Source organism: Helianthus annuus, chromosome 17 (genome assembly GCF_002127325.2).
Source record: "Helianthus annuus cultivar XRQ/B chromosome 17, HanXRQr2.0-SUNRISE, whole genome shotgun sequence".
Taxonomy (NCBI): Eukaryota; Viridiplantae; Streptophyta; class Magnoliopsida; order Asterales; family Asteraceae; genus Helianthus; species Helianthus annuus.
The window spans coordinates 14,667,176-14,682,988 of NC_035449.2; the positions used below are offsets into that span (position 1 = coordinate 14,667,176).

Sequence of the window (15,813 nt, forward strand, 5' to 3'; positions counted from 1 at the left end):
AGCAAAGCTTCTGAGGTCTTGGCTGAAGAAGTCATTGCTGATTGTAAATGGTTACTTGCTCGCGCGGTGCCTCTGGTAATTGTCGTTGTTTGCTTGTTTTTGCTATTTGTTGTTGTTTCCCTTATATATGTATTATCTGCGCAGATTGCTGAACGGGTCACAGGGTCTGAAGAGCTGGCCAAGTACATGTATGAACTTGGTGAAGCCGCGCGTGCCTTGGTCGCAAGGAAGGTTATGCTGAGGGGCGGGAAGCTGTTGAGTCAAAGGAGCCATTGAAGAATTTTGAATTGTATAAGACCGACTGCGTTGCTCGTTATGCTGAGAAGCAACAGGAATTTGAATCTCTTGAGTTTGGTGTTATCAAAGCTGCTGAGAAATTATTTCGGAAACCTAACGGTGTTGCCCTGTTGAAGAAAGCCCTTGGTGATGAAGATCATGAAACCGGAGGTGCTGGCACTAGCCATCAGGAATGAAGGATTCCGGCTTGCGCGCCGTGTATGGGCTTGATAGCCTTGTAATCTTCTGATAATTTCGTAAACAATTTACCTTAATGCTTTATGAACAATCTGCTCATGGTTGACATATCTGTTATCGTTTTTGTTACATTTGACATATTTCAGTTTTGATTTTGCTGCTTGTTTGCTGTGAATTTGTTATCGTTACAATATGTGCATGTGTAATTACTTTGATTAGGTATCATGAATGAATGATGGCACTGGCAGGTTATGCTGTGTTAGCTACAACGTTTATTCTGTCATTTTAAGTGCATAGGTTGATTCGTGTGTACGAAGTGATCGAGTTACAGGTTATTGTGTTGACCCGGCTGTGTTCAGCTTTGGGGGTCTTACAATGTTTGTTTACCATGTTTTCGATGCTTTCGTGTTTATGTGGGCACGAAGTATTTATTTGGCCTTTTTTTAGGCTTTGGTTGTGTTTTTGACCCGGCTGTGCACTTGGTTGTGGCAAGCCTTGGAGGTCTACAACGTTAATTTTGAGCTATTGATGTTTTCGTGTATGCCCAAAGTAATATATGCAGTTGTGACAAAAATTCGCATGGGATAAGATAGCCAAACACTTCTTGTATTAGTGTTAAATGTGTTGGCGCGCGGCCATTACAAGTACATAGAAAAAACTTCGACCGTCTACATGTAGCATTTCCTTAATTGCTGAGCATACCAGGTTCTTGGAACTTCTTTGTTCTCCAGTGTGCGTAGCTTGTACGCTCCCTTTCCAAGACCTTCATCTACAACATAAGGCCACTCCCACTTGGGGGGCTAATTTTCCCGATTTCTCGGCGTTGGACACCTCATTGTCCCTTAGGACGTAATCACCGGGGTTGAACATGCAAATTCGGACCTTACTGTTGTAGTACTTTTCCAACTTGGTATTGTACTTCGCCTCATTGATTGCCGCCATTTCCCTTCTCTCTTCTAGAAGGTCTAGATCCAACCTTCTTTCTTCTTCGTTGTTGTTCATGTTCATGGTGAGCATTCTTAGGGATGGCAGGCCAATCTCTGCCGGTATCACGGCTTCGGACCCATAGACTAAACTGAACGGTGTTTCTCCGTTACTTGTCTTTGGCATCGTCCTATGGGCCCATAGTATGCTGGGTAGCTCGTCGACCCAACCTCTTCGTTGTGACCCCATCCGGGCCTTGATCCCGTTGACTATGCTATTGTTTACAGCTTCAACTTGACCGTTTCCCTGCAGGTGCGCGACCGAGGAAAAGGTATGCTCTATGTGCAGCTGCATAAACCAGTTTTGGAGATCATCGGCAGCAAATTTTGTTCCGTTATCGGTGATGATTCTCATAGGCAGCCCGAACCGGCAGATTATTTGCTCCCAGATGAACCTTCGTACTACGGTAGATGTGGTTGATGCCAGCGCCTTTGCTTCCACCCATTTTATGAAATAGTCGACTGCGACTATGATGAATTTCACTACTCCCGGGGCTTCTGGAAAAGGGCCAACCATATCTATCCCTCATTGTTGAAACGGCCACACTGTTGTCACTGGGACTAGTTCATTTTTGAGGCGCATTGTCTTCGGAGCGTGTCTCTGACAGCCGCTGCATTTCCTCAGAACCTTTACCGCATCTAGATGCATTCCAGGCCAGTAATATCCGGCGTTCATAACTTTGGCTACTACCATTCTTGGGCCGGCATGAATGCCGCAGATGCCCTCATGTACTTCGTGGATCAGGTAGTTTGCATCTTCTGGGTCAACGCATCTCAATAGTGGTCCTAAGTAAGATTTCCGGTACAGAATTCCATCAACCATCTGGTAGTGCTCGGACTTGTACTGCACTTTCCTTGCTTCGGCTTTGTTTTCCGGTAGTATTCCAGACTGGAGATACATAATTATCAGAGCCATCCAAGACGTCGTTCCCAATTGAATAATGCTCACTTGCCTTAGCGGTACCGATGGATTGCTCAGAACTTCAATGCGCACATCCTTGGCTAGGCGCTGGAAACTGGTGGATGCGAGTTTACTTAATGCGTCTGCTGGTTTATTCTCGCTTCGGTTGATATGGTGCACCTTGTAGGAATTGAAGTTTTGTAGCAATGTTTTTGCTTGGTCTAAGTAAAGTGCCATTACATCTCCTTTGGCATCGTACTGGCCATTGATTTGCCCTGCTACTAGCATGGAGTCCACATGCGCCTCGATGTGTTTGACTCCCATCTTGATTGCTAACCTCAGACTGGCAAGAAAGGCTTCGTATTCGACTTCATTATTTGTGCTCTTGAAGTCTAGCCGGATGGCGTACGTGAATTCATGCTTTTCTGGACTTACCAGCCTAAGTCCCGCGCCTGCGCCATTCTCGTTGGACACGCCATCTGTGTATAGCAGCCATGGTTCTTCCGACTGTTGCCTTTTAGCTCTTTCCATTGCCTTGCATTCTCTGTCTTTATCGTCAGGCACCTCGGTCATGAAATCGGCCAACACCTGGCCTTTGATTGCTGGCCTTGGTCTAAAAACCACGTTGTGGCCTCCCAACTCTATAGCCCATTTCGCTAATCTTCCAGATAGCTCAGGCCTTGCGAGGATGTTGCCAATGTTGTAATTTGTTAAAACGTGAATGACGTGATTGGCGAAGTACCTGCGTAGTCGTCTCGATGCGTGAATCAATGCCAGCACCAGTTTCTCCATTATAGCATACCTTGTTTCCGGATCATTCAGAGTGCGAGACACATAATAGACTGGTGTCTGTATGCCTTGTCGGTCCACGAGCAGAACTGCTCCGACTGCTTTGTCTGATGCTGACAGGTACATCACTAGAGGTTCTCCTTTCACTGGTGCTGTCATTGTTGGCAATCTTATGAGGCAATCTTTCATTTCTCGGAATGCATTTTCGGCTTCCGGATTCCACTGAAACTGACTTTTCTTCATGCAGTTGCGGAGTGTTTTGATAAATGGAAAAGACTTAGCTGCGTGATTGGCTAGAAAACGGTTGAGTGCTGCTAACCGTCCAACCAATTTTTACATTTCCTTGATCGTTGACGGCGAAGGCATCCGCTCGATCGCTTGCACCTTTCCGGATTGACTTTAAACCCATATATTGTTACGATGAAACCCAGGAACTTTCCTTCTTCCATGCCAAATGAACATTTCGCTAGATTTAGCTTGATACACACTCCGCGCAGTGTGTCGAACGTTTTTTTAATATTTACCAGCATCATACTTTCTTCTTTGCTCATGATGACCAGGTCATCCATGTACACTTCAATATATTTGCCGATAGCATCGCTGAATGTTTCATTAATCAATCTTTGATAAGTTGCGCCTGCATTCTTTAAACCAAAGGGCATTTTTGTGTAGCAGTATAGCCCTGTTGGTGTGCGAAATGCAGTCTTGTCTTCATCTTGGATGGCCATCTGCACTTGATGGTATTCCTTATAACAGTCAAGGAAACATTTCCATCTGAACGTTGCCAGCGAATCGATCTTCTCATCAATATCTGGTAAAGCATAACAGTCGCGCGGGCATGCTTTGTTTAGATCTTTGTAATCCACACATATTCTCAAGTTGTCGTTTCCTTTTTGAACCATTACAGGGCTCGCCACCCAAGTTTGATATCGGACTTCTCTGATGATGCCAGCATTTAACAACTCCGTGACTTGTTCTTGCATGGCATCATGCTTTATATCTCCCAGATGACGTTTGGCATGTACCACAGGTTTGGCACTCTCTGAGACGTTTAGTTTGTGCTCTGCTATGTCCCGTGGAACTCCCACCATGTCAGCTGGTGTCCAGGCGAACACATCCATGTTTTCAAACAACAACTTTTTAAGCGCCGCGCGCGTGAGATCAGACATCGCAGGGCCCAAGGTGACCGTTTGTTCTGGGTATTTGCTGTTCAGTACCCATTTTTTAGCTTCTGCGCGCGGTGCGGATTTGCTTGCTTTTGCTGGCCTAATTTCATCTGTTGCCAAGACTTCTTTGCTTACGTAAATTATTGCTACCCATGTCTTCGTTAGGAATCCAACAGCTGAATGTGGTCCAGAGCAAATCATACTAAAATCTCCTTGGGATTCTCTTCCCAAAAGGATATCATGTCTTGAATGTGCGGGTAGCACCATGAACATGACTTCCTGTGTTCTTGAATTTCTTCCATCCGAGCGCAGCACCGGGAACGATATCTGGCCGAGAGGAAAAACGGCTTCGTTGCAGAAACCAGTTAGTGGGTAATCTACTGGTTCCAAGCGCGCTTTGTCCTCTTGGTCAAATTGATTGAAGCATTGTTCGTATATGATATATGCGATGCTCCCTGGATTAATGAAAATGTAGTCGGTTTGGTAATGACCGATTACGCCAGATATGACTATAGGCCTTCTCTCTCTTGGACCTCCTCTTACTATGGGGAAGACTACTTGTCTTTCGCGCCATGAGTCATCTTGTGTGCGCTTGTTGTAATTCTTTCGCGGCCTTCGTGGACCCCTTAGACCATGTGAGTTTCTAATTTTCGAAGCTTTTTGTTGTCTGGCCCTTCTTCTCTTCTTTGAACTTGGCGATTATCGCGCTTTCCGCCTTTCACCAAATCTGTGAGCCTTCCATCTCTCAGGGCTCTTTCTATCTCCTGCTTTAGGCTAAAGCAGTCGTCGGTTAAGTGACCGGTGTCTTTGTGGAATTCACAGAAAAGATTTGGGTATTGGCCTCTTTTGTTTCGCATTTGTAGAGGTGGTTTGAACTGGTGGTTCTCAGTTGACAGGACCTCGGAAGGGGTCTTTGTTAGGGGTGTCCACTGCTTTTCTCTGTTTTCTCTTTTTACCTCTTTGCGATGAGCGATCTGGTTGATTGTATTGCGCATTTGCGCGCATATTCTCTTACTGGGTTTCGTTCTCTGTAACCAGATATTTTCCATGATTGACCTTTGCCTTTCCAGTTGCGCCGATTGTTATGGTTGTAACCATATTGACGGTTGTCATCCCAATCTTTGGGGCTCCATCTCTTCCTTTTAATCGTTTGATCAGGTCGTCACATTTTACTGCCCTCATTAAGTGTGCGCGCATCATCTTCTCTCCTGCGTCTCCGATTTCCAGACATTCTTTGTTATATTTTGTGATGAAATCTTTCACGCTTTCGTGATCTTTCCTCCATATATTCAAACAATCAGCTGGATCTCTAGTATGCCTGCGCTGTTGGGAGAAGTGCGCAAGTAACTTGTCTCGAAAATCGATCCATGACTTGATTCTCCCTGCTGGCAGGCTATCAAACCAGACGCGCGCCGCGCCAACAAAGGTTTGTGCGAAAAGATGGCACCAAGTTGGTAGATTCCACCCACCTGTTACCCCTGCGTCATTGAAGACTTGGAGGTGGTCATCGGGATCTGTTAAGTGATACGCGCAAAATGCAACATACAAATTATATCAATTGTGGCATAAAACTAACCCTTTTTAGTACTAATGTTGGAAAAAGTGTGCTTTTGTCCTTTTGTATTTTCAGGATTAAATGAGCTCAAATTAACAAAAGAAGCAAAAAGACAGCAAAATCTAACATAAATACAAGAAAAGGGACAAAAGTGGATTGCCCGACCCCTCGACAGCATCCTCCTAAGCAAAACAAAGAAGGCAGAAGACTGAACACACCCCGTGCTCAGCGAGCACGGGGCCGTGCCCAAGAAGCAGCAGAAAAGACAAACTAATAGAAGCTTCTATTGCCCACCACGGGCCGTGCCAACGGACACGGGGGCATGGTCAGAGTACTGCAGGCGCATTTATTGTAATTGCGAATTACAATTAATGAAGAGAGAGAGAGTCAGACGGACACGGGGCCGTGCCCAGCGGGCACGGGGCCGTGCCCAGGCTTCTGTTCAGCCTATAAATAGGAGTGCTTGGAGCCATTTCAACTCATCCCTTGGCACACCACCTCTCTCACACTTCACCCACCATCATCCACCACCATCATCCATTGTCCATCATAGAGTGTGTGAGTCGTCTCGGGATCCAAGATTGATCGTAAGAGTTCTTGACAACCAAAGGCCATGTTTGCCTAAGCCTCTTACATCACTTGGTGAAGACAAGTGTCTAGTGTAATACTTTTTATTTTTAATCTTTTGCACTTTTTGTTTGGTTTTGTATTAATGACTTTAATAACTAGTTTCTTATGTTGAAGGTGATTCTTCCTTATCGTTTGTCCGTGGTGTCTTGACATTATTTTACTGTCTATATAAAATAAAAGATTTTCACCATTCATATCTCCGCGGTCTATATGGAGGTATGTTGGCTACCTGGTCGGGGGTTAAGGGAACGGTTTGGTAAGAGTCTTGCCCTTGTTCAGCGTTTAGAGGTCCTGCAAGGGACCTGGGTCAAATTTAGTAGGATCTCCTTCAATACCCAAAGGTATTGGATGGCGGGGATCCAAACTCTTTGACCCCCTCATAAGTTAAACTACTATTAATACTATAACCCGGCTATTTAGGACTGTATCCCTGCTGACTCAGACTACTTAGTCGAGGGTAACGTCACCTTCAAAAGAGGGGCCTACCATAATTTGCATTAATAAATTAATTAATTATCTTTCAATAATCCGACCCTTTAGGATTGTATCCTTGCTGACTCAAACTATTGGGTTGAGGGTAACGTCACCTTCAAAAGAGGGGCCCATAGTTATCGATAGCGGCCATAGCGACCGCTATCGCGAATAGCGTTGCGAATCGATGGACCTGTGCTATTTGGATCTCGCGGTTGAAAAGCGTGAAAATAGCGACCTCCGGCGATGAATTCCGGCGGCGGCGCTGCTTTTTGGCCGGAAACATGTGAGAAGAAGATGCGCCAGGAAGAAGATGCATAGTAGCGCCGTGTTTAACACTTTAGGGTTAAATAACTTTAGGTATTTTAACATTTAACCCCTCTATCTTTCACCAGTTTATATTTAGCCCTTAAAACTTACAACTTTTACATAAAAAAAATGTAAAATTAGTTTGTGTATTTAAACATTTAACCCCCTCTATCTTCACTAGTTTACATTTGGTCCTTAAACTTCTGAATTCATGCATAAAAAGTATAAAATTAACATTATATACATATATAAATTATAAATATCTATATTTTTTATTTTTAAAATTTTCTACTACCTTATCGCTATACACGAAATAGCGAGCGCTATTTCATCGCTATCGCTATGTAGCATATAGGTACCTTGTCGCTATTTGTCACTATTCGCTATCGATAACTATGGAGGGGCCTACTACAATAACTAAGATAATCTCTTAAACAAGTGCAAAAGTGCGAAAATAATCAAAGGTTACACTATACACGCGTCGGATCTAAGTGATTCATCTTGTCTATCTGTTTTTATTTTTATTTTTATTTTTCAGCATTTAGTTAGTTTTATTTTCTTAGTTTTAAAATCTTTTCTAACATTTTGATTTGATTAGACGTTGAGGATAAACCGGTACTAAAAGCTCTTGTGTCCTTGGACGACCTCGGTATCTTACCAACACTATACTACGTCCACGATGGGTGCACTTGCCCATATGTGTGTGTAGTGTTAGTAAATATCGTGTTTTATAAATTTAAAACTTGGCTAAAAAGTGTAAAAAGGGCTTAAAATATATACCTAAAATATATACACACTAGCACGCATCAAGTTTTTGGCGCCGTTACCGGGGACACAAGGATTTTAAGAAAGTTAGGAATCAACGGCCTAATTATTTTTTTATTTTCTTTTTATTTTTTTTAGGATTTCTCTAGTTTTTCAGCTTCTGCAGAGCTCAGCACGGGTCGTGCCTGGTCGGACTCGGGCCGTGCCCAGCAGTGTTACTGGCAGTTTTTAGTTTTCCGAGATACAGAAGGCTGACCACGGGGCCGTGTCGGTGCAACACGGGGCCGTGTCCAACTCTCCAGTAACAGGGATCTGGAAAACAATCACTGTAACTCCGACCACGGGCCGTGTTCACTGAGCACAGGGCCGTGGTGAACCTTCTGACCAACATTCTTTTCTGTTTTTGTTGCAGGACTTGGAACCCGACGCCACCTCTACGTAGTGTATGAGCTCCAGTTCTAATAAAGACATAAAAGAACCTCTAGAAGAACCCGAACGCTTTCTCAGAAAAAGACTAAAAGCTAAAAACCAAGAGAAGGTTTCGGGGAACCCACTTCCAATGGCGGACCAACGTACCCTCATGGATTATCTACGACCCACCGTAGGTAATCTCGGCGCCGCTATCAATGCACCGAATGTTGAAGCCAATAACTTCGAACTTCGGCCGCATTTGATACACATGCTTCAAAACTCTGCAACCTTCCATGGGCTTGCAGACGAGGATCCCCATCTACATATTACTAATTTCTTAGAAATATGTGATACCTTTCGAATCAATGGAGCATCGAATGACGCCATCCGCCTCCGAATGTTTCCTTTTTCATTAAAAGACCGAGCAAAGGCTTGGCTCAACGCCTTCCCAGCTGGATCGGTAAACACCTGGGATGAACTAGCCCAAAAATTTCTATATAAGTATTTCCCTCCCGCTAAAATGGCTAAATTAATGACTTAAATTAATACCTATTCACAAGAGGACGGGGAATCCTTATATGAAACTTGGGAAAGGTTCAAGGAGCTATTGCGAAAGTGTCCTCATCACGGTCTTGCGATATGGCAACAAGTATCCACTTTCTATAATGGGTTGTTGCCACACACAAGACAAACACTTGACTCTAGCTCCGGGGGACTTTTAGGTAATCGCCGCCCGCATGAAATATATAATCAAATTGAGGAAATTGCTCAAACCAACTTCCAGTGGCACACTCCCCGAGGCAATAAATCTATTGCCCCGGGCGCCCATAAGGTTGATGAAAGCACCTCTTTGCAAGCCCAAATCGAGGCCCTTTCTTCTAAAATTAAAAAGTTAGAGATGACAAAAACAGTCTCGGTTATGGCTTGTGAAGGGTGTGGTGGGCCACATGAAAATTGGAGTTGTATGAAAGAAACAGATGATCAAACAGAATCGGTAAACTACATTGATAATAGACCTAGGCCGTCGGGTCCCCCAACGGGCACCTACAACCAAGGATGGCGAAACCCCCTAACCTTGGTTGGAGAGAACCCGGCAATAGTAGTAACCAACAAAATCAACGAACAAACTTTCAACAACCAAGAAATGAGTCACAAAAATTCCCTCAACAACAAGGCGGACGAGAAAGGCTTGAAGATACTATATCTCGCCTTATCTCCGACACTGAAAAGAAAAACTCGGATAGGTTTCTACAATTAGAATCAAATTTTAGAAATCAACAAGCAAGTATACAAAACATCGAAAAACAAATAAATCAACTAGCCCAAAATTTCTCCGAGAGACCGCAAGGCGCGTTACCAAGTAATACCGAAACAAACCCAAAGGCGCAAGTTCATCTCATCACCTTACGGAACCGTACCGTGGGTCCCGCGGAAGGGCCACCGCCTACTGAGAAGATCACATCACCGCCCCATCAAAAGAAGGTTACTTCCCCACCATCAGAGCCCACCAAGGCTCCTCCGGTTCCGTACCTCGGTAGGTTAATCCGTCAAAAGACCAATGAGCAATTCGCAAAATTCGAAAGTCTACTAAAACAATTGCATGTCAACATTCCTTTCATTGACGTCCTAACCCAAATGCCTAAATACTCTAAGTTCATGAGGGACTTCCTCACTCATAAAAGGAAAATTGAAACATTGCAATTAGTTAACTTAGGTGAAGAATGCTCTGCCCTCGTACTCAACAAACTCCCCCAAAAGAAAATTGATCCCGGAAGCTTCACAATTCCTTGCTCGATCGGGGACTTCCCTGTTTGTAATGCACTACCCGACCTTGGGGCTAGCATTAACCTCATGCCCGCATCAATGTTCAAAAGACTCGGCCTAGGAAAAACGAGTCCTACAAAAATGAGTATACAACTTGCTGACCGATCCGTCAAATTCCCGCAAGGTGTCATTGAAAATCTCCTAGTCAAGGTCGACAATTTCGTCTACCCGGCCGACTTTGTCATACTTGATATGGAAGAAGACACCGAAGTCCCCCTCATACTAGGGAGACCATTTCTCGCCACCGCACAAGCAGTAGTGGACATGAATGATGGAACACTCATTTTAAAATATGGGGATAATGAAGTAAAGTTCGGGGTTGGGAAGAGAATAGAGGACGATGACCCGGTCAATTACATGAAGGTTATTGATTCGAGTTTGGATGATGCTCTCCGACGGTGCAACATGGGATGCAAAACATCCCGCTCGGAAAACATATAACCTCGCCTTGGGTCTAGCCAAGGACCCTTATAAACGTGGCGCACCACGGAGGCATTCCGCGGAACTATCCTTAGTTTAGTCTAATCTTTTAGTTTTAATTTGCAGGAATAAAACACACTCGGGATGGTCAAGGATAACAAGGGAAACGAGAAACATGGCCCCATGCACGAAAACAGGACCATCCGACAACAATTTCTTCATTACAGTAAGCTCAGCACGGGCCGTGCCCAGCCAACACGGCCCCGTGCTGAACATCCTGCAGAAAATTGCCCAGTTCAGGTAACTGGACACGGGCCGTGTTCACTGAACACGCCCCCGTGTCCAGGCTTCTGTTTCTTTTCTTTAATTTTTGTTACTGGCACTTGAACACGGGGCCGTGCCCTGTCACCACGGGGCAGTGTCCAGACTGCCAGTAACATAAAATCTTGCTTTTAACACCATTTTACACATTCAATCAACCTAAAAACTTATTTTTGGGACACATTGAGGACAATGTGTAATTTAAGTGTGGGGGGATGCAAAAACCTTGAATTTTGCAAGTCCTAATAACAAGCCTTACACAAAACTCTATTGGAACCGCTAATCACCCCAAATTTTTTTCAAAAATTTTCATTTTTTTTTACTTGTCTAAGTTTAAGTTGGGAATTCTAATTCTAACAAGGTTATATTTTTACAAATTTACAACCAATAGCATCGTGATAAAAAGAACCAACATAAGAAAATTATGAAACGACATGACAAGCTTAGTTAAAATTTGATTATATATACTTGATCACGTAAAAACCCATTCCCACAAAAGTGAGTTTTGAGCCTTTATAGAGCATACAAATATACATCTTTACACTAAATGCTCATTTTTCGTTTCTTGTGTGAATAGCCGCTTGGTTCTTACAACTCTAGAACTTGCCACGATAATTCATTCCCGGTCCTTACCAACTTAAACCCAAGTAAGTAAATGATGGAGGCATTAGGACTAACCCTTTTTCTTTCAACACCATTATTTTCATTTTTCTTTTCACCTACCCAAAAATCCCCCCTAGTTAACTCCTTTGAGCCTAAACCTTTTCATTTCTTAACCCAAAACCCTTTTACCCACCAAAATCCCTTTTTCATTTTTAACCCCTTATTTTAGTAACAAAGCTTGGTTTTCGTGTGACTCTTTCTAAAAAAAAAAAAAAAAAATTGAATAATGATGAAGTTGGAAATAAACAAACAAAGCTCCTCAAACAAAAGCTTGTTTGAATAAATACTTCATCAAAATAAAAAGTCACAAAAACAAAATGTTTTACGAAAACCAACGCTTTTTACGCCTTTCGCCCTTTTCAACTAACCACTAACCCAACCACCCACCTTTAGCCCAAGCCTAACCATTCACCCAAAAATTCCTCTTGATATTTACAAAGGTATAAAGTTAAAAAGGAGGAGGATTGATTGCTTGGCAAGCTTATGGTAGAAAAAAGTTCCATGCCGCTCTCTAGTGATTCACTAAAAATACACCTTCGGCCGAGTGTGAGTGATTTCCCCCGTGAGGTACGTGAACTTGTATATAAATGGAATTTTAAAAAAAGGTATGTTATGCCTTAATAAATAATTTATGTTATGAAATGTTTTTAATAAATCATGATGAATAGGATTGTAAATAAATAAAAATAAAACCTAAACGATCTTGGAAAATCCCGACACTCTATGACAAGCCCAAAAACCTTCTCTTCTACCCATTCCATTTGGGAGTGAATAAAGCCACATTATAAAGAGTTTTGCTTGAGGACAAGCAAAGATTTAAGTGTGGGGTATTTGATACGCGTAAAATGCAACATATAAATTATATCAATTGTGGCATAAAACTAACCTTTTTTTAGTACTAATATTGGAAAAAGTGTGCTTTTGTCTTCCTTTTGTATTTTCAGGATTAAATGAGCTCAAATTAACAAAAGAAGCAAAAAGACAACAAAATCTAACATAAATACAAGAAAATGGACAAAGTGGATTGCCCGACCCCTCGACAGCATCCTCCTAAGCAAAACAAAGAAGGCAGAAGACTGAACACGCCCCGTGCTCAGCGAGCACGGGGCCGTGCCCAAGAAGCAGCAGAAAAGACAAACTAATAGAAGCTTCTATTGCCCACCACGGGGCCGTGCCCAACGGACACGGGGGCATGGTCAGAGTACTGCAGGCGCATTTATTGTAATTGCGAATTACAATTAATGAAGAGAGAGAGTGTCAGACGGACACGGGGCCGTGCCCAGGCTTCTGTTTAGCCTATAAATAGGAGTGCTTGGAGCCATTTCAACTCATCCCTTGGCACACCACCTCTCTCACACTTCACCCACCACCCACCACCATCACAACACCATCATCCACCACCATCATCCATTGTCCATCATAGAGTGTGTGAGTCGTCTCGGGATCCAAGATTGATCGTAAGTGTCACACCCCAACCGATGGCGGAATCATCGGGGCGCGACACTGAGCGAAACAGATTGTTCAAAGAAATTCCATAACAACTATTATTACCAAATAGTTTTAAATATCACGTCCCATACCGTGACCCATAAGATAAATCTAGTTATTACAGGCATAGATATTCTTCAAACAAAAACATGTTCCGACAACTCAAATTTAACATACAAATATAAATTGTCTTGGTTTCTAGACTCTTCCTAGCCTCGATTTCATTGTCACATGTCTAAGCATCCTAGCCACTTAAGCACCTGTCACATACGTTAAATTAAAGTCAATACATAAAATGTAAAGGTGAGCACACAAGTTTGATAATAGCATATAGAGTTCGAATAGTTTACGCATAACCAGGCACGTACACAGAGGAAAACGATGCATGTTAATTATCGACATGGGACCATCGGTACCAACGACTGCGGGTTGACCGTCCATGACGGTTCGCAATACATGATTACCACCGTAATCCATGCAAGTATTTTTCCTTAACAACCCCCGTGTGAACGGGTGCTGAGTCCAAACTATAGTACTATGTTGCTAAGGCAGGTAGATAGCACTCCACGTGTAAACATAATAAACAACATTCATTTAGTCAAATAGCACATGCAAGTTGGTTAGCGTTCAAATAGTTTGTGTTTGGTTGTGATTTGATAGGTAACGTATGTAACACCCAAAAGTGCTAAAAGCAAAAAGGGATCGAGTATACTCACAGTGATTGATTGTGGATTGAAGGGAGCGCTGAGAGTAAGATTAGCCTGAACAGTTCGATAGCATAACGATGAGTAACGCGGAAAAGTAAACAAGTATGGATGGATCGAATGGGCTGGTCGATCGAACGACAGGTTCGATCGGGCGACCTGTTCGATCGGCTAGTATATCCGATTGGACAGTCCTGTTCGATCGGCCGGTTGGCTCGATCGGCTGAACCATTCGAGTGGATTGTTTCTTCCTCTATTGTGTTTGTGTTAGGGGATTTGAACTTTTGAAGTTTTTGTTGCAGTATTTGAGAACGCTGAAGTGTTCCTACCTTTTCAAGTCGTTCGATCGAACGGTTCGTTCGATCGGCCAGCTCACTCGATCGGCTAGCTCACTCGATCGGCTAGGAGCTTCAAGTTAGTCCCCAACGGAAGGTCACTCGATCGAATAGTCTGTTCGATCGGCTGACATTCTTTACTACGAACGAGTTGTGAAAATGGTTAAGTGTTGAAGCATAGTATCTCATGATCCAAACAGTAATGTTTACCCATCGAGTGACCCATTCGATTGAACATTACTTCGTCAATACTATTCTTCAAAAGTTTGGGAGTGTGGGGCCATGTGCTAGCCGATCGGCTGGCCCGGTCGATCGGCTGGCATATCCGATCGGCTGGGCTGTTCGACAGCCTAGCCGTTCGGCCAGCATTTCTGACCTGGTCGGCCTTTCGTCTAACACTTGGTTGTTTGTTTATCTGTTATTCTTTCAAGGTATCTTGACAACGTGTTGAACTATGATAACCTTCGTTCCCACTTGTTCCCTTGGCTCGAACAGGAATCACCCAAGTCCGGCCGGTTGAACGGTTTGGAATGCCGGTTTGGAGTTTAACCGTTATCGGTGAACCTTGTTCATAGACCCGAATCTTGAACCCTCCCAACCATTTGAATGATTGGTTAGCCGGTTCAAGCTCCGTTTCCACCGGTTTGAAGGCATTGAGTGTAAAAGAGTTGAAAGAAAGTTGGAAATCCTTCTTTTAATCCTTTACATCATGAAAATATTTAGATCCATGGTGGATCTTAGCTTGTTTATGTGGAAATCGGTTAGATCTAAGCTAATCATAGTGGAATGAGGCCAAAACATGATGTTCTTCAAGAACACCATGATGACATCACCCAAGAACACTTAGATCTTGGTGATTTCACGGTTAGGATCCAAGTTTTGAAAGATGGAAAGGTGTAGAATTTGGTAATGATCAAGAACGTACAAGAATTAGAGTGAAAACTTACCGGGATTGAGAGAAATCTGAGAAAAGGTGAAGAAGATGGCTGGTTCGGTCAGAGCTTTCCAAAAGTGGAAAGTATGACAATGACAGCCCTATTTATAGGCTTCCAAAAGAGGAAAGTGGCAGCCGATCGGCTGGGAACTCCGATCGAGTGGGCTGCTCGATCGGCTGGCAAGGTGCTTAGCCGATCGGCTGGCCTGTTCGATCAGGATGTTTCCTGTTCGATCCGCCACACACTTCGAGTGTTTTGCGACGATTTTCAACGTTTCGATTTCGATGGGCGATGATGCGGATACGATAGAGTTCCTAGTCAAATTACTTTTAATCCCAACCACTATATCTAACATACAATCTTCCATAAGTTACGCTTCGATGTCGGTTTCGATTGAGTTCGATTGCCTTCCGAGTTTCGATTCGATTTTCGATTAATTTGATTGATTACCACACCAGACATAAAGTAAACACGCACAATTAACACGTAAGGCACACACACACACACGTACAACAATACCATAATTCGCATAATTCGAGTCTCGAGTTCGATTGATTGTTAGATCGGTTTGATTACTGATTAGGTTAACTTTGTCGCATTGTTACTTTCTATCATTCACAGTCGTAGGTCGGTTTGCATTATAACACATTCGATTGCTTCGGTTCTTGC

General features: G+C 43.2%; 1 protein-coding gene and 1 non-coding gene across 2 annotated transcripts; both read right to left on the reverse strand.

Annotated features, from left to right (window-relative positions):
* Positions 1-1,983: 1,983 nt before the first annotated feature.
* LOC110923746 lies at positions 1,984-3,390 on the reverse strand. Its single transcript, XM_022167807.1, has one exon. It carries the CDS (start codon positions 3,388-3,390, stop codon positions 1,984-1,986), a length of 1,407 nt encoding a protein of 468 aa, XP_022023499.1.
* A 5,590-nt stretch (positions 3,391-8,980) lies between these two features.
* Positions 8,981-9,087, reverse strand: LOC118489477. The gene has a single exon (XR_004887497.1). It is a non-coding gene; the product is annotated as a small nucleolar RNA R71 (small nucleolar RNA).
* Positions 9,088-15,813: the final 6,726 nt, after the last annotated feature.

Bases quoted from the DNA above. Each gene is read 5' to 3' on its own strand.
- LOC110923746 (XM_022167807.1), bottom strand. From the start codon at position 3,390: ATGAAGAAAAGTCAGTTTCAGTGGAATCCGGAAGCCGAAAATGCATTC.